Below are 23,903 nucleotides of genomic sequence, written 5' to 3'. Positions count from 1 at the left end.
ATTTTCCATTTTAAGCAAAATTTTTTACAATACGATACTCTTATGTCCAACAATTATTCTAAGGCTGTAATGACAAAATACATAATTGTAATACTTATGTGTGGAATATTAAACATTACAATTTGATTTCACATCGGTATGTTTATTCCTTTATAATAATTTCTTGTAATAGTTACCATTGTTTCTGATAATGTTTAAGAATTTACGAAATAAAAAGTACTGGTACATCACGACGTGTTCCGGCCCAGTTCTGTTACACAATCTTTGTGAATGCATCTGATATGCGGTAAATGATTTACATCAGCCACGTAACATGATGCCACATAGCTGTCGTTATACTTTAAACTGATATTACCACTGTAACCAACAACAGACAAAATAAATAAATAGGTCTGGAACACAAATATTGCTCCTAGATACAGTATCATGTAATCCTAAAACAAACAGAGGTTTATTATGTAATATAATTCTATATTAAAACAGGTAAACAAGCTGACGGTCCAACTGCTTGAAACTAATAATCTTCGGTTCTTTAAGGGATGATAATGGAATGGTACCCCGTCTGAGCTATCGGTATACACTGGTGGCAAATATAAAGAGGGATGACAGGTGAAGATGAAGTAGGTCAGACGTCAGTAGGTCCACCGTGACGAATTTAAGAAATCAATTACAAAGGTTTCCACGGGGAATCAGAAGGAGATCGACATAACAGAGTATATTGCTAGCAAGGGGGTTAATAATCATTACTAACAATCCCTTCTTCCCCCAGTAATAGTCGTCGGTTATAGATATGATATAACAGCGTACATGATATGGTGCCTATGGTATCCTTTAAGTAGTATCATTTCTAAGGACTAATATATTATCCCTCCATACCTCGCAATTTTACTGCCATTTTCCATCCTTCAAACCGAAACATAGACATGTAAACACAGCTACTTAAATATACAACTGTATACACGAACATCTTTGTAGACGATTTTTGAATAGTGTCTGTCTGATATTTATGCATTCAAGTATATTTCTATTTATGATAATAATTCGGGCATATTGTTATGACGTGCAAATGTGGTATTTTACTCAACTGAGAATCCAATTCGTGGTTTATTTTATATATCTGTAATATTACTCACGCAAAGTTGTAAGCATTGCTGAGATTGGCTACTTTATCCAGGTTCATCTTTATCATTATATCACAAGTTAACTGGTTACTCCTAAACACAGGCCTCCCTCATAGACTGTCATAAGGAATGATCCCGAGCCACCTGCGTCCACTAATTTCTTGCAATGCATTTAAGGTCTTTGCTCTACATAATGGCGGGTCGTCCTACACTGATCCAGATTCCAGATCTCAAAATAATTTATTTCAAGCCCTTTACAATTATTTAGATCTTAATTTACATCATCACCATCATATCAGCCATTTATTGTCCACTTGTGAACCCTTGGGGTGGGTTATGCCAGTTGGTGTCACCCGCACATAGGGTTGGCAACTGCAGTTAGACATTGGTAATGTTTTAAGAGAGACGCTGCTGCCCGTCTCTCGACTGTTAGATCCTTAATCACCTCTTACGACATTCACGGGTAAGAAATTCTATACCGGAATTACAAGGCAAAATTATAGTACATATCTAAACTTATTTTATTTATACAGAACCTGAAGATCGAAGGCGCCTTACAAACGTCATTTATATCCGGAACATCCACTTTTCATGGCATTTTATACATAGTTTACCAGCATTTTCTAATAGCGATAATATTGTGGATTGTGTGTAATACATACTACACGCCTTTCATATTACGAATCTGTGGACACGCATTGACTTGTATCACATTTGTATGTGTGGTCACATATAATAATGTGAATTATGTTAAAAAAACAGTGCTTATTACGTGTTAAAATAAGATATACGTGTTCGAACGATGTACAGGCTTTGAAAGTTTGCAAGAGGAATTGAAGAAATGAGTAGTTTGAATATAATCAAAAGTTTTGGATTATGAATAAATTTACATAGAACTCTATAAATCATTTAGTTCCATACTAAGTAGATCTTGTATAATTTTTGCATCTATTTATAACTATAAAAAATATTTTCATTTAAATGTTCATGTGTCCTTAATTACAGAAGGGGTTTTACCAGAGACGTAAACATATGTTGGACTCGTATGTCACCTATTAATGATGTCGCAGCAGGAAAAGGAACACCGCTAACCCAGTGGCCAACTGGCGAGGCGACGTCGAGTGATTACACTCGGCGAGGCACCATTCAGTACCGGTACGCCGCGCTCGCGCCCGCTACCAGATCACCTACACTCATTACAAAAAGCAACTCATTATAAACAAGTCACCTCATGAATGCAACACCGCAGTGTGAACAATGAGGGTCCACCGGTCGCTCCAGGGTGCGTCGACGCTCGACTGTTTTACAAAACGGAAAGCCAAGGACGCGGCGCGCATCACAATTAGCGAAGAGAGTTTCGGTGGCATATGAATACAAAGTTCTCCTCGATATTTCGCCCGAAGAAATTACAGACGCCGAAGGACTCGAGGACGAACGTGACGTAACCCAGCCGATGGCGGTGAAAAGTTTGTCGCGGATTATTCCGAACGGGGACACTTGTTTCATGCCATAGTGCTTGTTATGCACAGCCGTGGCCGAAAGTCAGCGAAATTTTGGCAACTGGACAACAGGCTATAGTTGACCTGCTATCAGTTGGTACACCTTGTGATAATCATTCGCGAAGGACATTGTCGAGTGTCACTATTGTGAAGCAGTTCGTAAGGACGAATAAAAACACTGTGAAGTGAATGAATTTTGTGACCAGCCGTGTTATAGAGGTGAGTCTCCTGTTATAGGCTTTCCTGATAAATATTCATCACATATATTTAATGAATTGCACCGTTATAATACTAGTCTATTTCAATAACGAGTCTATGCAAATTATTGATCCTTTTCATTATAAAACAGTGATTAGCTGTATCAGTTTATTACCATTTCTAGTTTAAGCAGATCTCGATTCGATGATTTATTATAATTATACATGTTGTTAAACCAATGTTTCATCAACGATAATTCCTTGATTGCAATTTTGTTAAAGCATTTCGGCTCCATTAGTTTCCGTCAATAAAATAATCATAAAAGATGTAAATTATCATTATAATTTCTTTTACAATTCAATTATCACAACTGAACAGATGAAGACAATATATTTCTTTGGTGTAATATCATAAATCTAAAGTATATATCTATATTTTAAACCTATATTGTACGTAATGAAAATGTAATGATTTTATGAAGATATATATTTATACTGGAAACATAAACCTGTAGAGAAACTTATTTTTCTTAAAGAACGAATTTTCTGAATATCTCCAGGAAAGGGACGTCAAAAATGTCAAAAGATGCAATAAAACATTATTTTAGTAGTCAAGGTCGGTAATTTTGTTGCTAAAATTTTACGAGTATAAAACCCTTCTTACTAATATTATAAACGTGAAAGTAAATTTGTCTTTTACGAAATTTTTGCGTTATGTAATTTGGTATACACATACTATATAGGATAAAGAAGGATATAAGCTATTTTTATCCCTAATTTCCCCTAACGAACGAAGTCAGGGTTAAAAGTTAGTTCAAATATAAAACTGCAGAGCTAACGCAACCTATAATTTTACCTCGATTTTTTTATTGTAATAATGTCTGTAAGTGTGGGTGTGATACATCTTATATTTTTCGCACAAAAAAGTACTCAAGCAGGTCAATGTCTGATACGAGAATATTTATTAACAACGGCTTTCTGTCAATATAATAAGCCAATTTGCATTTGAGCATTTTAGGGTTCTCAAACAAAAAAAAGATAGAACCCATTTAATAGATATTAAGTTATTTGGCGGTTTAGCAAAAAACAAACTTTAAATATTAATCAAGTACGAGTTAACTTCACACGCAGAGGGTTCCGTACATATGTACATTGATATAAGATACTAACATTCCTAACATTTATTGCAATTCCTATACAAAGTAGACACCTACTAGGTATTATTACTATTATTTATACTATTATTTATATTATTATTACTGCAATTTGTTGTTTCTTATTTTGAATATATATATATATATATATATATATATATATATATATATATATATATATATATATACTAAGTTTTTTTTCTTTTTTTGGAGGTTTTTAATAATTTTCAAAAACGATGTTAGTTACATACGCTGTTTTATCTTTTCTGTAATATACACCTTTATAAAATAATTACTTCAGATTTTTCGTTTCACAAACTTTGGAGATAGAAGACGAGGAGAAAGGATTTTTCTAACAAAAACTACGTATCATAAAAATAAATAAAAACCAGTTTTAAAAATGTACAAATAAAATTCTTTCATATGATATTTTACGTGGACAAGTAGGTCCATTTTGAAATTCTGAGTATCTATTAAAAAAATCCATGAATTTTATTGCAATATATGTGGGCCACTAATTTGTACAATTATACCTAATTTTACATCGATAGCATTAGTAGTTGCTGAACTATATATAGCGCTGTGACGGATTATTGAACGGACGGACAAATACGCATCATAAGAGTTTATAACTTTTTAATATGGAATCATAAAAAGACCAATTTAAAAAAACTAAATCTAAATCTCTACACTGCTGTAATTTTTGGTCTATATTTCACATCTACGAGTATGAGTATGAAGCGATTGAAATAATTATTTTCAATAATAATACTGTTCAGCATGTCACACTTTATAAACTAAAATATTGAACTCATTACCTGTCTCCGGTGCATTCAATCTCTCGCTAGCTTCAAAACCTCTGTTAAATCCTACTATCTCACCCTTTAAATACTATTTTCCTGTATTCTCTCTGCATCTTCTTCTTTCATTCTTTCCTGTTCTAGGTGTACACAATATATATATATATATATATATATATATATATATATATATATATATATATATATATATATATATATATAGCAGTGCATCATCTATCCTTTGTTTTTTTTCTCAATGTTCTCTACCCAAAGATTATCTGGAAGAGATTGTTTAGCGATAAGGCCGCTGTTTGTATCACTTCTTATTAACTGTATAAATTATTTTTATAAATGGTATAATAAAGTGTAAATAAAAATTTTGTACATATTGAAGTTTCTGATAAATCAAGAATAAGAAAAAGTAATAGATAAATGTTACTTTGAAATTAAACTTTTTCTACAAAGTAAAAATTTCAATAATTCATAAGATTTGCAGTGTTACGTAACGGAGTCAGGTGCTTTTGGCGGAAAGTTCATCGGACTAGCTAATACAGCAATTTGTATTACTTTATGGGTAATGTTTTTTTGCACATAAACTGTTTTAAAATAACGTAGTACATAAATAATACGATCCACAATCCGAAACTAAATAATCATTTTTAAAAATTTCACTCCTAAAAAACGACTAATATTTGTATTATAATTTATTTTTATGCAACTTAGAATGGCAAACAAGCTAACGGCCCACCTGATGAAAGCGGTAACCGTCGCCTATAGACATGAACAGTGTCATGGACGTAACAGAGTATACTGTTTCTACTATGATACCTTCGTTGCGTATATACGTTGTCATTCCTGAGAACTAAGCCTGTGTATTCTGTAAATTCACTTTTTTTTTATACCACTGAGGTGGCAATCAAGCACACGGCCCACCTGATGGTAAGTGGTTATCGTAGCCTATGAACGCCTGCAATACCAGGGGTATTACGCGCGCGTTGCCGACCCTGAAGAAACCCCTTTACCCCCCTTTTGAAGAACCCCATGCTCTAGTCTCTTTGAAAAATACTATTGTATATATTTCGGTACTCGTTGTCTATTTTTAAATAATATAAAAAAATGAAACAATATTTTTATTTGTAATGGCTGTTTGCACCAAAATAAAATAAAAAAAAAAACCTCGACATTTTATAATCTGAATGTTCGTGGGCGAAAACATCACATAAACCGCGTTGTATGTGACCTTTTAGGCTGTAAGATATGAGGGTGAACTCCCTGTTGATGGCGAGCCGTACGATGGTAGAAAGATGCCGTGGTCATCATATTGAAGAATTCCTCTGAGCACAATCCGTTGTACAAGCAGTAGAACACGCAGAGTGACACAGAATCTCTCTTAAGACTTAAGGGTTCGATACCGCTTGTAAGCCTGAGATCATCGACAATTCTCATAGCTCGTCCCTGCACCGAGTCGAAAAGTTCAAGCGGGTATTCACTGCCATATCCCACCCTTCAAACCGAAATACAGCCATGCAAACACAATTGTTTCACGGTAGAAACATGAATGGGACAGAGGTCCCAATCAAGTAATATAAAAACTATTTATCAATTCTGATCTAGTTATAATCGTCGCGTTATTAATGTGTACTATTATTTCTTTTTTAATTAAAAATATAGCCACAAAAATATAGACGACTTAAACCATCCTTCTTTTCGAAGTCTCTTAAAAAGTATATATATGGTAGAAACCTGTACGCTTGAATTCAACTTACACTTAACTAAATCGGTTCATAAAAACCCTCAAATAATATGTATGAATAAAACTTGCAATAACGCTTTAAGTATGCAATTAGGTTGAGATATTGGGCACAATTTCTATGCACCTATGTACCTGCTTATTACATTAAGAATAGTGTCAATGATTGAAGGAGTGGTCCTCTAGTTAGTGTAACTAAGTGTGTACTACTGATAAAAATAAATAACTAGATGTTTTAAATAATTACGTAGGATTCTTATAGTCGATAAAAAGCGGTATTAAGGTTAATGTAGAAACGAGTTTTGCAGGAGTTTTATTAATATGCTTAAAATAATGAAAAAAATATTGACAACTGTAATTTGTACTCCTATAAATATTGGAAATTAAAATTGAGATTTTAACGTTGAATACAAACTAAGATTCGAACTCGAGATCATTTCAAATTTATTTATTGGAGAGGTGCACTTAGTCGCAACATGCATCGCAAGTAAGCAATCTACGACTTGCAATTGCGATTGATCTTGCATCGCAAGATGCAATTTTACTTATTAAGAAAAGGAGTATATAATAACCAGAGGGAGACTTTTCACAGAAGTCGCCTGCTTAGGGACCTCTATTTGTATTTACATGCCAATGAAATTACAGAGTAAAGAGGCAGTTCCTTAGATCTCAGGAATAGCAACGCGTGAAGGGTATCATGGGTGACACAGTATACTCTGTTATGTCCAAGATACTCATGTCTATACGCGACGATTACCACTTTCAATCAGACGGGTCGCCAGTTTACTTGCCGTTCTAAACTACATAAAAATATATATAACAATTATGTTATGAAAGAAAAAAATAAAATTGCACAAATAATTTGTATAAAACTAATGCAATTATTTTTAAATCAGAAGCAATTATTGACACAAATTAATAGTTTTTACTATCGAAATATGAATGAAATTGAAATTCCTTGTCTTTGTTCATAATTTATATATATTATTTTTGTAAATTATACTTATACTACCGAAAATTACAGTACGTTGAAAGAGTCAAAAGAACAGTGCACCATACATTAGTACATTAGATGGAATACTGGGATGATTTTTTTAAAATTAAGTAATGCTTGAAATATGAATCGGATCCACTTAACTATCGCTAACACATTCCGTTTGTTTATTTTTTGATTTTAATTTATGCAGTTTCATAGCTCATTTATTATAATCCGGCGAGTGGGCTAGCGTACTCATTTTCCGGTTTTCATAGTTACCGATATTTGAAAGTATAAACTGTAGTTTTAATAAACAGTAAGTACTTACTTTATTTAGTATTACATATCCTTACTACAATTATAAATGGGAAAGTATGTTTGTTTATTTGTTTGTTACCTCTTAGCACAATCACGATTTAACCAATTACTATGAAATTTACAGTTATATTTGATATATGGGATAGAGAAGGGCATAGACTATTTTTTATTCCGGTCATTGAACATATCCCGGTCACGCGGACAAAGTCTCGGGTAAAAGTTAGTTTACACATAAATGTAACATTAAATAAAATAGCCAGAGTTACGTTTTATATGCCAAGTATTTTTTTATTGTTTCAGTTTCTCTTGCCTTCGTTTCGAGATTTGTGGAACATACTCAAACGAGTTAATTTCGCTTTGCAAAAAAACAGCAGCCAAGATTAATATTAATATTAGTAACTTTAGTAATGTTATTTTAAAACGAATATAAAAGACATCTATCCATAGAATTTAATTTGATATTAAAATTTAGAAAGTGGGATCATATGTCTATAAGAAAATTTTGTACGCAACATAATCGTTGGTAAACTTTATTAATTGGTAATATAATTATTATAATTGATAAAGAGATTACGTTAAAATAACAGGCGATCTGCGAACATTCTCGTGTAAGGACTAGTAAATCGAAAGGTAACAAAAAATTAACAGTATGTATGAATTTGCGAAACAGTCATGTTATCTTTAATTACGGGAAGGTAACTTCCCGTAATTAAAGATAACATGACTGTTTCGCAAATTCATAAGTACTCGTATTAGGCATAAATCTAGTTTGCGCGGTGTGTAGTGTAACGTATGTAAACCACATCAACTCCGAATGAGGTCGAATTGTGCTACAAAACCTCAAGCCACGCTGATGCTATAAAACAGTCCTTGTGTTAAAACAATAACACATTTGGGTTAGGTGAAATAGCGTGATTTGCACCGCAACAAAAGGTTCACGTCGACTCGAGGCTTTTGCGAAAAGCTACTGCCTATCTGAATTTGTTCGGCGACCGCAAGGTTTATGTATAGTCTATTTAAATAGAACTTAACAAAAAGGTAACAAAGTTTGGTTGAAATTATCACAGAGCAGCGTTATTATTATCATATCAGCCGTTAATTGTCCACTGCTGAACATAGGCCTACCCCTATTGGGGAGTTTTGCCAGTAATTACCACGCTTGGCAGGCGGGTGGCAACCGCAGTTAGGTTTTGGTGATGTTTAAAGAAAGATGCTGCTGTACATCCCTCGCCACAGATATATTCGATAAATGAAATAAGTTACAAATCGAAACATTCAATCCACTTTTAATTTGGACATCAGCAGAGTGGAGGGTAAATGGTCGGGTCTTAGTATATATAAATGTTTATTTGCCTTATAAAACATAAAAATATAAAACTATCCTATTTCACTCTAGATTGAGTAAATAACATACATTTACAAAATTTGATAAAAAATGTTTGAGTTATTTTCGGAGATTACCATTAAAAAACATTTTGATACGGGATTTTTATTTCAAACATCCGATAGCCATAGTATACTCGTATTTAAATTAATATTATAAATATTTTTTTAATTGTAATTGATAAATTCTAAAAATATCTAGCCTACTTTAAAAAATAAATTCATCTATAGATAAATACAGCCCATGTTACTCGCTGATAATGCTTAAGCTTACGTTCTTTTTAATGAATGACAATGGAATGGTAACCCTGCCTCCACTATCGGTATACGGTAGCGGAGCACCAGTGAGGGATGATAGGTGACGATGAAAGCAGATCAGTTAGCCTATCGTGACGAATTCGACTAGAATTAATCACGATGGTTTCCAGAGGGAACCGCGTGGAGGCAGACCTGATAACCCTATCAGCATTGCTAGTAATAGGTCGGTTAGGCCCCATTACTAACAATCCCTTTCCCCCCTGTCGATTACGTTATCAACGATTAACATGAGTATTATGAGTCTAAATATATTTAAAGCCGACTGAAGTCTTTAAACAACCATAAATCAAATTTACGCCGTTGTTACTTTACGAGTAAGTTCTTAGAGTTTATCGTCTTTCAGCGCCAAATATGGCTTTCGCTACATGTGGAATTCCGTTATAGGACCCCGCTGAGATTTATCGTCTGTAACCTTTGTTAAGTTGTTGATCATCGCCCTTTAAAATTTAATACTTTCCAATACGTAGTCAAGTAGGCATAAAAAGACATGGATGGATCGTGTAAAAATGATACGGCCAGAATGAGTGTGAACGTGAAAATGACTGCGAATAGAAAAGAATGGAAGAGAAAAATATGCTAACCTCCGAATAATAATTGAGTTAAGGATAGATGAAGAAGATGATGTTTGTAGTTAGGTTTCACACATAAATTTTAATTTTAGGCATTTAAGCGGAGCGTGAAAACTACATTTACAGGCTGTCAAGATGACGATCGTCACAGTATAAACTACTGCGAAACCGACTTTCATGTTTGGATCATAGTACCTGCTATCATGGGGTGTAGTCGCTTTGACTAGCTTCCATGAAATAATAATAATAATGAACGTTACCTCATTCAACGAATAAGTCTGGTTTACATTTGACGTAAGATATTGGGGGTACTACTAGACTGAGTTACTTACATATATTGTTTATATCACTTTTCGTTTTCCATGTGATGGAATGAAGTGGCAACCTCATCTGCGCGGTGTACTCTAGCCGAGTACTAGTAAATGATAATAGGTGAGAATGAAACTAAGTCTGTGACCCCATCGTAACGAATTAATCGGGATGGTTTTCTAGGAACATCGCAGTGAGATCGACATGATTATATGATTATTAGGCCCCCTTACTAACAATATCTGCCCTTCCCTCCTGTTTGAATTTAGAAATTAGGTATAAGTAGACGACAAGAATTACGGTCCAGGCGAAATCTTGTTTTCCCTCGCCTCTTCCCGTTACGCAGGGTCAGCTTTCGTAATCGGGTATATATATATATATATATATATATATATATATATATATATATATATATATATATATATATATATATATATATATATATATATATATATATATATATATATATCTGTGATATGCGCAACCTTGAAACTACCCCATATATACCTACTCGTTGCGCACTTAAAGAATAACTCCACCCGCCCAATGCAACATGCACATTTTAATGATTTTGGTTATGACTAAAAAAAACATACGACATGAATAAAACTGGTCTTACATTTGTTTATAACCTTTAGTTTTAATAGGCAGTTTTGGATTATAGAGAATTCGACTTAGTGTTTGCCATTTATATCACCCAGATGTCGTTCTGTGCGTAATATCGGCAGTTATCGACCCATCTTCTGCTATGAGGTAGGGTTTTACTATCTAACTTCCGCTTAACTTAACTTTCTTGATAAGCTAGATTTGTAAGGGTTGAATTTGCAAATTTACGCGAAATCAAATGAAAATATTTATTTATAACTTTATTAACCACTTAATGCATAGTTCGAAATATAATACTGACTAGTATTCTCTCCCAGTCAACCCTCAGGAAAAAGATATTTTATAACATGTTTATAACAACTATTCAAATAATGGTATTCACAACTTTCGAATTTTCAGTCGGATTTTAGGTAACAAGTGAAAATTTGTCTTGTTTAAAAACTATAGGGGTGAGCGAATATGGTAAGTATTTTAATAGTGAAAGTCATGTACGAAGCGAATACTAAAAAAGGATTCGTGATTGTATTTTAAATAAATCAATACTAATCGATTTTCAGTTGGCATTGTTGCATCGGCGCGATTCGAGAATTCATTGCATGTCAAGTAGGTTTATGACAGCTTCGGATAAGACAATCGATTAGAAAATTCTAATTCTAATTCACACAAGGAAATGTATATAAGGGTGTCGTAAAATAAATAATGCTATTTCTTACTTGATATCGTAAGTTGAACCATATTCAATTCAAGCAAGAAATAGGATTATTTATTTTACGCTAATATTTAATAAACGCTATATATGAAGGTTACATCAAATTATCAAATTTTATTAATCTAATTATCTGATCTGAATAATATCCATTTATATTATCTATATTTTGGACCTAATCTATAGATTAGATGTATGAATTAAGCCATTAAGATTATACATATGTATCATAGCATAATTATAGCTCATTAATTATACGTACTTAAAATAATACTATAGATATATACTTAGAAAAAAAAAAACGTTATATTTATACCAAAATAATATTATCACATATATGGAAATAACAATACGAGTATGTTGCATATCTGTAACTTGCATATATATGAAATTAATTATCTGATCTGAATAATATCCATTTATATTATCTATATTTTGGATCTAATCTATAGATTAGATGTATGATTGGATGATTTAGCCATTAAGATTATACATATATATCACAGCATAATTAAATGTAGTTACAATAATTATATAGATATATACTTAGAAAAAAACGTTATATTTATACCAAAAATATATTATCACATGTACGGAAATAACAATACGAGTATGTTGCATATTTGTAATTTGCGTATATATAAAAATCGATTGACGTAATTAAATAAAAAGTACCGAATTGAAAAGAATTAGTTAAAGAAATAGTCGGTAATACGATTGACAATTACTAGACGCGACGACGAATTTAAACGATAAAATTTTATAAATATTACAGAAAATATGCCTGTGGAATTCGAAATTATGATCAGTTCATTTGAATTTAAAGTATACAAGAATATAAAGGCTAAATAATTGAAGACTTTATTAAAATAAAATTATGATTAATAAATATACACAGAAAAAAAAACAGTACAGTTAGATTGAAATTACCTTTTTAAGCCATTTACCTATTAATATATTTTATTTATTTTATTCTAGTCTTTATCAATTTCTTTTTTTAGAACAAATAGTCATTAAAAAAATTATAGTTACATTTTTTAATTTAAATAAAAGTAGACAACGAGTACCGAAACTTACACAATAGTAGAAGTTTATGTAGTATAAAAATCGAAGAAATCCTACAATTAAATAATATTATAAAACGGATACACATAGGAGTTGTAGATAATTGATATATGGTTTAGCAACAAAAATATTCTTTAACCATAATAAGTAATTATAATATCAAAGTGAGAATAGGATTTAAAACTATTTAAAAAAAAAAACTTATTTAAACTAATTTAACTTGATTTATAAGAAATATTAGTTTAGGTTAAGTTACATATATTCATATTCTTAGGTTTATTTACTTTAATTGTAGTTATAAAATAATTCGTTTAATCTTGATTTTTTTTACAACTAATTTATTTGGCAATTAAAATATAATTACTATATATTAGGCAAATATTCCCGATTCCACTTCAATTTACAAAAAAGAAAAAAGTTCTAAATATAATGAAAAATAACAGATACCACAAACTTTATCCCTAAACAGAACCAATCTACGACAGAATACATACATATACATGTATAAATTTACTATACGTTGTACAGTGACATTAAAATCGACCAATATTTCATCACGAATTAATCGAAACGCTAATTTATGCTGATCATTCAAATGTAACATAAATTTATATCATACAATATACTTCATCAATGTTTACTTTGATTTACAATCGATTGTGTCGCCAAACCGGTTCATGTGTGACCTGCAGTTCTGAACTGGAATATTATGCGGGTTCAAGCAATCAACTCACTTGACCTGTATTACATAGTTGAAGTCGGCCAACAGGTTTAATCCTTGCCTCCCTCTTAGCGACATTCTTCGACATTTCCTACTTTTTTATAGAAGCAACTATCTCAGACAATGTATCAAAATGAAATTATAGAAAAAAATCACTGAAAATTATTTAAAATAATTTATTTTGCTCAATGTCAAGTATCTAAGGATAATATTTTTTATTGTATATTTTTTTGAATTCTGGTACACATGGAGCTATAATTTCATAGAAAAGAGGTGGTACGTGGTGGTATACAGTTTGATTTCCTTTAATGATAATCTTGAATGTAAAATGTACAAATTCCTCAGGTTTCTTCGCCAAAAGTCTGGGGGAGCAAAATTTAACTTCAAATTTTACTCTCGATGTAGCAGGAATTAATACTTCCAAAGGGTTTATATGTAAAATCTTTTTCATTTTGGTCGTTAACATAATTTTTACAGTAACTGGATATACTTTATGACTATTTGTAATAGTAAAACTATCTTCGCAAAACCCATGGCGTATTGGTGATTCAGACATATCGAGTATATTGGGATATATATTTATAGGATTGGGTAGTACTTCGGCGAATATTTTTACTCGTTTTGTCATTATTATTTCTTCTGTATTAGGATCGAAAAATTCTAAGTCATAACAGCAGTAATGACTGCCTATACGTTCAGATTTCGTGAAATAAACTGGAATATTATGTTTTGAATAAGGTTGCAGTTTTAAATACGTATGTTCAAACATAAAGGGTTCTAATGCAATTTCAATAATATCATGAACCACTAATATGATTACATCTATAGAGTTTACGATTTCTACATCAGGAGAAACATTGTCTTTAGGAGTTAATGGTTTACTTTGAGTTTCAACGTCCGGATCATCTATCATTTCTTTCAAGCTTTCTGTATTGGAACACACTACTTGTAATGATAACAAATCTTTTTTTGATTCTACAACAAAATCGACTGTTCTTTTTATTATATGCACATTATAAATATTTTTATCAACAGCTATTTTGATACATCCTGAAGGAAATCCACAAGTCCTTTGTATATGCCATTGATAAACAGGAGGTATAGATACAACTTTAGAAACTGATATCAATCTAGCTGCATTAAATCTACTTCGTACAGGAATACATAAAGCTTCAAGTGGTGCTTGTGTTAAGATATCATGACCTATTCTGAAATATAAGCTCGACACAAAATCCTTAATATTTTGTATTAATTTAAATATGAACTTATACTTAATGCGTAATCCTGGGCATAATTTTAAGGGAGTGACTGGTAAAATTTTAGCCCATTTAAATGGTGATTTTTCCGTCACACAAATAAATCTTACAAATACGAATTTTGTAGAAAAATTTATTACGGAGAAATTAATAACTTGCTCTTGCATTGACTCATCATCGATAATAATTTCCTTTGGGGAAGAAGTTATCGACAATGTTTTATTCAATAACAACCATTCTTTTTCATCAACTTTACCGATTGTTTTCATCTCGACTTCTTCAACGATCGAATTCGTCTTGTAACTTACGTAACTGTACGGAGAGATAAGAGGTGAAACGAGTTTATGCTGATTGATACAAATATTAACTGGTAAATGTGTTGGTGTACTTATTTTTGCATCCATTTCTGGTTTTGATTTTACTTGCATTTCAAAAATCTCTTCAGAGGGAATTATTTCTGTATTTGGATGGGCAGTGAGTTCTCCTTCACTTTTTTCTTGATTGAAAATGTTCAATGAAGATTCAGAATTTTGAACATTAGATATGATATCTGTTTTTAATTTTAGTATATTCTTTAGTTTGTTTCTTTTATTTTCCATAATTTGCCACTTTTTCGAAGTTCTTGCCAAATTTTCTGTTAATTCGAATGGAGATAATCTTATAGACTCATTATAAAGTTTATTGATTATAATCATTTTGCGATACTTGGAGTCTTGTATTCTTCGTTTGCAGTCGGTAGTAATCACGTGCAAACGTTTCACTATTTCTTTCCATTGTGGTAAAGACCTAAAATCGATTTTAAATTCTTTTTCTACAGAGTGTACAAATTTTTCAATGTCGATACCATAAGCATTGCCATCTCTAATGCGAATATGATTACAGTCTGCTATTTTTATCATAGTAATTTGAAACGAATATAATTTATATACAATTGTAAAGAAAATCAACAAAAACGTTTATTTAAAAATAAAGCTGTCATTTCAATATGAGTATTATGACTCATATTTGACATTAATATGTTAATAAGATAGAATAAAAAGAATAAAAAATAGCCAATGAAAAATCGCAGGTACTATCCATGATCTATGATTAAAAGTGAGAGTATAACGTCACCTCATTCATTCAACGCTAGTTTTTAACCGCGATTTCGTCCACGTCATCGGTATAAATTGTAAAAAAGTGATCGCGGCTTATGTCCTTTTCCATAGTAAATACTACATATAATAGTAAATTTTATAACGATTGATTGAGCCGTCAACCAACCAAGTCACCAAGAGGTAACAAACAAATATACTTTCACATTTATAATAGTAAACTTACCCGTCTCGGCTTTGCATGGTTTAAATAATATTGAGAGAACTACTGCATTACTATAGTGAAATAAACCAAACATTGTAATCGACGGGTTACTAATTTTAAACTATCACTTGGACTATATTATCCAGTCTTATTACGCAACTTAGAATGGCAAATAAGCTGACGGTCTACCTAATGCAAGGAGGAACCATCGTCTACACACAATAATATGAAACTCCTTGTGCATTGCTATTCCTGAGGACTAAGGTGTTATGCTATGATATGTACGTGCTTCGTGCGTGAGTAAATTCATTTATTAACGAAAACTATATCAAAGATTTTACGATTCTGAGATGATTTTATATAAACAGGCACAATATTAGCCAAACGCGGAAAGGAGACATTAATTTTTACTATGTAGTAATTTCATTCGTATAAATAGTATGACTAGCTGTATTTTACACCTTCGTGAATCATTATATAAAGTGTCCCATGTTCATATAACTCACTCATGTACCTTTTTATCTAAATCCGTTCAATAGTTTTTGTGTGAAAGAGTAATATCCATCCATACAAACATCCTCATAAATATTTACATTTATAATAGTAGTAGGATTTGTTGATTTATTAGAAAACGATTAGATTTTACCCGCTACTTCGACCGCGTGACGGTATATACTTGACGGGATAAAAAGTAGCCTATTTCCTTCTCCATTCCATACAGTACGTGTATACCAAAATTTGGTAAGCATTAAAGCGCCATGCAAGCATTATAGCGCCAACAAATAAATAAACTCACTTTTACATAATACAAGCTTTTACCTACAACTTCGTACGTGTGACTGGGATAAAAAGTAGCCTATATCCTTTCCCATCCCATACTATATTTTGCGTGTATACAAAATTTCATAGTGACTGGTTAAGCCATTTAGGCACTATAAGGTAACAACAAACCCACTTTCACATTTATATTAGTAAGGACTAGCAATGATTCTATTTTCTATTTTCGCTTTGACAGGTTGGCTATGGACGCAACAGTACCGCGTGTATTACTCAGCATAGCACTAGCGGCCCTCCTGCCAATGGCCTCGCCAAACAATGAGGAGAGGTTGGCGAAGGAAAACATACCACATTCAAGACAGAAAAGGATACTTTGGATCACAAATGACGGGCGATTGGCGTTACCACCAGGAACTACAATGGCCATCACTCCGTCACTGTCGATGCCATTCGTCAGACATCCACCAAAAGGATTTTTGTCAAATATGACAGTTAGTTTTCCTTTTACAAGTAAGTATTGGATGTTTTAGGAAAAAAAATTTTAATCGTTTAAATATTTAAAATTGGACGCAGTAGCACTTTGAAAGTAATTAAAATTAAACAAATGCAATTCAAAATAGAATCATAAATTCAGAATTAGAATTACAATAGAAATATTGTTATTTATATTACTATTATTGTACAATAGGTAAGTACAATGTTTCCATAAAATTTTCGTAGAGTAGCACATACTATATTATCTGAATACGTCCAATTCTATGATATCCATGATGACCACTTCATATATTGTTAACAACAACGGTATATTGTTTTTAATAAATCGATTGTTAGTTTATTAGAGAATATCACTTCCAGTAATTTATATAAAGTAGTAGAGTTAAGTATTCTGGTATATTCTCAATACTTATATAAAAAAGCATTTTCAGGAGAAAGCAGTTTTATAGTTTGCCTCTGCGTAATCGGTATCAAAACCCCAATAAAAGATCATAAGTAAGGATGAAAGCGTCAGTTAGTCCATCGTGATGAAGTCCACAAGAATTAATCACGATAGTTTCCAGGGGGAACCGCGTGGAGGTTGACCTAACAGGATATATTGCTAGCCTATGTTGCTAACGATGGAGTTGTTAGACACAATTACTAACAATGTCTTTAATCCAAATTTCTACTATTACAGTACTTACTTTTGTGTCCTTATCGTTATTAGATAATTAGTCGAATGAAAATGGTTTACAGGTAATTTAAACTATCGTCTGGAATTCGAAAGTCAGTACTTCGAATATAAGTAATAGAAACTAACTATCGATCGAATTAACATACCTTATAGTTTTTTAGTTACGTATTGATATTAAGTAGAATAATATAAATAAATAGGATAACGAAGTAGACTTTAAATACAATAAATATTTTAAAATTACTGTATTTAAAAATTCATTAAACTTTGATTATTTATAAGTTTTAACTTGAGCTTTACTAAGTAATGCCTATACATACTTTAACAATTGTAAAATTATTTCTGTAGGTCAATATTTAATAGAATATATATTACGGGTCCAATAGTATCATTAAACAGAAAAATCTGTAATATTTTTTGTGAAACTAACGTTTTACACTAACATACGGGTAACATCAACGCATAGACAACTTGCTGAAATCACGCCAAGTCATAGTTTAGGATTTGGTCTGTAAAAAATGAATTACTGCTTCAATCGTGACAAAATTAAGATCAAACCTATGAGTCTGCAAAAAAATAATTATCAAAATCAGTTCTGAATTGGCAAAATTATTGTTTAACTTGCGTACAAAAATATACAGGCGAATATAAGTAATATGCTCTGGGCTGGTCGAGGGTGTAGTGGGTTAGGTTAATCAACATAAAGAAAACGAAAGATATTTTATTAAGACCTACTCAGACGAAGGTAGTTCTGGTTATAGATTTTTCGCTATCATAATAAGAACAGATAGAAAAAATTGCATGCTGCAACGCAAATTATCTCCGTGTGTGTACAGAGTTTACACAAAGGAAATATTTATACGCGGACAAATGTTCTTAAAAAAAAAGACATGTGCAACATGTCTTTTTTCGTCATATTTAGCATTTTACAGCTTTTGATTAAATGAAACAAAGCATATCATTACTATTAAACTACTTACTAGCTATTCATTAAATGTAGACCTATTTTTTTTATTAAATTGTATGTGTGTGTGTCGACTACACATTTTGTAATTATGAACTACTATATTATTAACATTTACAGTTGACTTCGACAAACTGGGATTAACTGATAATGAAAACCCTTACGGGGATTTTCCTCCAATATTCGCGCGGTCGATGGGCCGAGCCGCTGTCTCCATGATGTCTGATTACGTTGGGCAATACTTGGAGAGAAGAAGAGGGAAGAGGTCTGAAGATGTTCCTCCTGATATGGAGAAAGTTGTGTTGGACAGATTACATGGTGGGGAAAGGTAAGAAGTTATTGTGTTATTATTTACTCATATAATTTAATATTTTGCTCTGCATAAATAGACTTTAAGAATAAAGGATCAAAACGATAATAAACCTATTGAAAAAAAAATCACCATCGGTACTTAAAATAATAAATTATATATGTTTTGAAAATGAAATAGGTACTACGAGTATATGGAGTATATATACTTCGAGTCTATTCTATAAGAGACTTGAGGTGAATGAAACACTTAACGTTACAATAAATTCTGCATAATTGTATAATGAAAAAAATTTCAAGCGCAACTAAATATTTTCTAAACATGATAAAATTGTCAAAAGGAGTAATAACCACGAAAACCGTAACAAATAGTAACATAAATGAATGAGCTCGTAATAACGGGGACTGACAATAAATTCTTGAGACACCAGGCGACACAAAAGCAATTGACACATTTTTATCGTCCGACCTGTCCCACGTGGACAGAAGCCAGTAGGTATGTTGAATTGATACTTTCACTCTCGTTATGTGGATACCAATAATGATTAGGAATTCGACTCGCGATTTGGCTTTGTTATGGTTACATGAAGACAACTAACTATTCGTTGGAAATTGATTTAAATTCCTAGAACGTCACCAAGAGTAAGAGTTACACAATATTAGGAAAACACGAATAAGGTATTGACCTTAAACTATTAAGTTTTCAAAACTTGAATGTTGGTGATAAAAGATATCCATTTATCATCTTTTGTAAGTACTTTTCAGTTGTAATATTCAATTCTATAAGGTATATGTATAGTATAAAATTCCAAACTCCGTAAATTAACCTCTCTCTCGTCAGAAAGGCAATCCGATCATATTGAAAATTTCACTAAATATATTAATTGGACAATTTTTTATATATAAATTTAAAAAAAATTGTATAATTAATATAATTTTATTATATTAATTAGACGATTTTTTAATTTATATAAATAATAAAGTGGATGCAAATGACAAAGGATTAGCAAGCATTGAGAGATGAGAAGGAGAACTATGTCTGAAGACAGATGCAACAAATGCTGATATAGATAAAATAATAAAAATTAAATGCTGTTCCCTAATTTTTTTTTATACCATAAAAGTGGCAAACATGTATACAGCAAGTCTGATCGTAAACGGTCACTGTAGCCTAGGGACGCCTGCAACGCCAGGGATGTCACGTGCGCATTGCCGACCCTGAAGAAACCTTAATATAACCTTTTTGAAAAACCCCATACTGAAGTCTCTGGGAAAAACCTCGGCAGGGAGCTCATACCACAACCTGAGCGTCCGTAGAAGAAAATTTCTTTGAAATTGCATTGTTTGTGATCATTTAGGCTCAAGCGTGTAAGGATGAGTTTCCTGTCGATGGCAAGCTATGCGGTGATAAAAGGTTGCTGTAGGCATTATTTCAAACAATTCCTCAGAACACAATCCGTTATACAAGCGGTAGAACACACAAAGAGAGGCAAAGTCTCGCTTTAGACTTAAGGGCTCAATACTTCTTAATCAACAATTCTCTTAGCCCGTCTTTATACCGATTCAAGATGACCAAACTTATATCCAGGTGCTCCAACCCATACATGAGAACTGTACTCCATGAAAGGCTGAACTTGCGACTTATATAACAATAGTCTTTGTCACGGGGTGGAGTACTGTTACGCTTTATTGAGCAACCTGAGATTTTTAAAATTTATTTATATTTCATATAATAGATACTCAGATTTCTGTTGTTTATTTCATATCCGAAAACATGATGGCGATTTACTTAGCTTAAGTTTAGTAACAGTTAAGACAGTAAATAGGTATGTAAAATTGGTGTAGTATACTACTGCTTTCTGTATTTCCGACAACAACACATAAAAATTTTATCATGATCTTAACCACTTAATATAAATGCAGAAACATGTATTAGCCCTTCTTTTAAACGGATAGACGTAGTTTTTGCAGAGTTGCGAGATGCGGAGATAGTCTTGCAGATATTCTCTTGAAAAGATAAGCAAATATCTCGTTTCTTTAGGAAAAATAATGACACGAGTGAAATACGAATTATTGTTGTTTATTATATTTGTCAATCGACTTCAAAAAGGAGGAAGTTCTCAATTCGTTTGTATTTTGGTATAAAGTAACTTCATAAATTCTATACTAATTTCATTGATTTATTTTTGCAATTGATAGGGTTTAACCTTGTGTTGGCCCTATAGTAATTTTGTCACGATTATAGTTAACGATTTTGTTCCACAAATAAAACAACCGACTTCAATTGTGGTAACACCAGTTATTATGATTTAAAAATTAAACTACTGAACTGAATGCGATAATTTTTTTGGGCTAATCTGTAAGCACATCCTTTCAGACAAAAAAAGAATTTTCCAAATCGGTTTAAAAATGTAGTAATTTTTGAAGTCAGTTGAATATCTTTATTAATTAGAAGTATTAATAAGTGCTTTATATTACTCCCAAATTCGTGTATAATATAGTATATATCATATATGTGTAAGTATATTTGTTATTCATATATATTTATTCGTTTATATATGTTAGTATGTATGTATATCAATAATTAGTAGTACCGCATTCGAGTATTCTGACACTTCCCTATGGTTGACTGGGAGAGAATGCTTTTAGCATTAAGTCCGCCATGTACACATATTTGTACTAATGAATAAATAATAATAATAATAAGTATTATTAAAATATGAAAATCTAATAATTTATTAAACGGTTGAAAAATCATTATTAGAATTATAAAATATTAAATGAAATTATTAAGTGAATAAATTATTATTTTAATTGTGTAATAAATCTCGGAGTTTTTAATCATAAAAAAAATATACAAAAATATTTACTTTTTGTGACACAAAACCTCAAATTTTATTACTATGCATATTGATTATAGTATGTTTTCAGAGCTCTATTATACGGGGTGGCCGAAGACCTCTTAGCAAACTTCGGGCTATCCGGTAAAGAATGCTTATTACGGGTGATATGTGAGGTGCAAGCGCATCCCCTTACCAACTTTGGTTTTCTTGGAGAAATCATGAAATTGTTTTTTACGTAAGTACACAAACAAATAATTCGTTTTTAATTAAATTATATTCTGATTTTAAAACATTTACTACTGCAATCTTAAAATACGAATGTTATGCCGCTTTGTATTATCATATTTCCAAGATTCGATTTACTCACACTTGGCTAAGAATATTATGAGTAGAATTTATAGTGGCATTGAATGAGCTTACTGCAATATTTCGAATCAGAAACATTTCATAATTTAATAGATAACAACTTTCCGAACCCTGCTATTCTATTTGAATAAAGATGATTGGAATTAAAAAAAAAGTATTTTATTTTTCTTACTGTTATTCAGAATTAAAATTACTATAAATGAAATTATTGTTTGAAAGATATTGGCAATGAGTGGCAATAATAGCGGTCACAACATTGTAATGAATTTGAATATTTGCAGTCCAAGTAAATCTCCCTACGCGCATCTACTGAAGGAGTACGTGGAAGCCGAGAAGGCAGGGAGCGAAGCGGGAGGTGAATGTTGGCCTTACTTCCGACTTTGCCCCAAGAGTATATTCCAAGCATCCCCAAATAAGTATTCGTAAGTGATCAATTTTGCATTAAACACGAAGAACAAATTTCATTACATAAAATTGTATATGGATTCAATAAAGATGAAAGAGTTTATGATATGAACGTAATTAAATAATGAAAACACAACGTCAAAGGTTGTTTAAATTATTATTTCACGTCAAATCAAATTTACTGCTTTACTATATGCATGTGTGTGTTCTTCCGGAAAAGTACCTACATATTCAAATTATTTTTACTCCAGTTTTCAACAATCATAATATAAATAAGACCACATTTATTTTATTCATTTTCAAACGTTAATTAAATTTCCGTTGTTAAAATAACTAGATACATAACTTATGTATGATATAGGTAGTTTATTTATAGAAGATATTTCCGGTGTTTAATTTATTCCTATAGGGTATATAAGAAAGATCTTGAGTGGTCATTCCGTGAAAGTACGGGATAGAGTGACGAAGTCTTCTTATTTTCTGAGCTTGTGTATGAAAAACTAAATGGGTGTATAAATAACTTAATGTATAATTTGCAGGAAAGACGCAGAAGACATGCACAGGAGACAGGAACAAACAGAAATTGATGATAACAATATAGATCAAATGAAAGCTATGTAGAAAATTAGCAATTCCTCTGTAGATGTCCTGTAAGCAGTATCCCAAATGTAGTGGTAGTGTCCGACCAAAGTTGACTGTAAATTATATTTGTTATTTATTATTTATATCTAGTGCCATTTTATCTGTTTAGTAGTTAAATTTGTACTATTGCTGTGTATATTTGGAGTACTTTGAAAGGTTTACATATCTATTTATTTTTATGCAATCTTTTTGGAAGTGTTTCGATTTGCGCCATTGTAAAAAATAATATCTATACCTTAGTTTGAATAGAATTCTTATTATTACTTTTAAATATTTTTTTTACGTTTGTACTTATTCAACTCTATTTATTGTTAGTATTACTTTAAGAATAAGAATATCACGAAAGTCCTATGTAGCTAGTGATTTTTTTAAATGTAAT

At 31.6% G+C, this 23,903-nt stretch overlaps 2 protein-coding genes across 2 annotated transcripts; one reads left to right on the top strand and one right to left on the bottom strand.

Annotated features, from left to right (window-relative positions):
* The first annotated feature begins 2,279 nt into the window (after positions 1-2,279).
* Positions 2,280-23,843, top strand: LOC113521568 (uncharacterized). The gene is made up of 6 exons (XM_026907130.3): positions 2,280-2,839; positions 17,063-17,334; positions 19,080-19,287; positions 22,200-22,346; positions 22,759-22,899; positions 23,422-23,843. The coding sequence occupies exons 2-6, from the start codon at positions 17,070-17,072 to the stop codon at positions 23,501-23,503; spliced, it is 843 nt and encodes a 280-aa protein (XP_026762931.1). The 5' UTR covers positions 2,280-2,839; positions 17,063-17,069; the 3' UTR covers positions 23,504-23,843.
* Positions 13,658-15,804, bottom strand: LOC113521847 (uncharacterized). Its single transcript, XM_031909906.2, has one exon. It carries the CDS (start codon positions 15,645-15,647, stop codon positions 13,692-13,694), a length of 1,956 nt encoding a protein of 651 aa, XP_031765766.2. The 5' UTR covers positions 15,648-15,804; the 3' UTR covers positions 13,658-13,691.
* Positions 23,844-23,903: the final 60 nt, after the last annotated feature.

The sequence above is a fragment of the Galleria mellonella genome, unplaced genomic scaffold, assembly GCF_026898425.1.
Source record: "Galleria mellonella isolate WM207_F2 unplaced genomic scaffold, CSIRO_AGI_GalMel_v1 utg63, whole genome shotgun sequence".
Lineage (NCBI taxonomy): Eukaryota > Metazoa > Arthropoda > Insecta > Lepidoptera > Pyralidae > Galleria > Galleria mellonella.
Note: the sequence above shows the minus strand (reverse complement) of the source record. Positions and strands in the feature narration are given on the sequence as shown.

Bases quoted from the DNA above. Each gene is read 5' to 3' on its own strand.
- LOC113521847 (XM_031909906.2), bottom strand. From the start codon at position 15,647: ATGATAAAAATAGCAGACTGTAATCATATTCGCATTAGAGATGGCAAT.
- LOC113521568 (XM_026907130.3), top strand. From the start codon at position 17,070: ATGGACGCAACAGTACCGCGTGTATTACTCAGCATAGCACTAGCGGCC. The intron at 19,288-22,199 runs GTAAGAAGTTAT...GTATGTTTTCAG, and splicing joins AGATTACATGGTGGGGAAAG to AGCTCTATTATACGGGGTGG. The intron at 22,900-23,421 runs GTAAGTGATCAA...TATAATTTGCAG, and splicing joins GCATCCCCAAATAAGTATTC to GAAAGACGCAGAAGACATGC.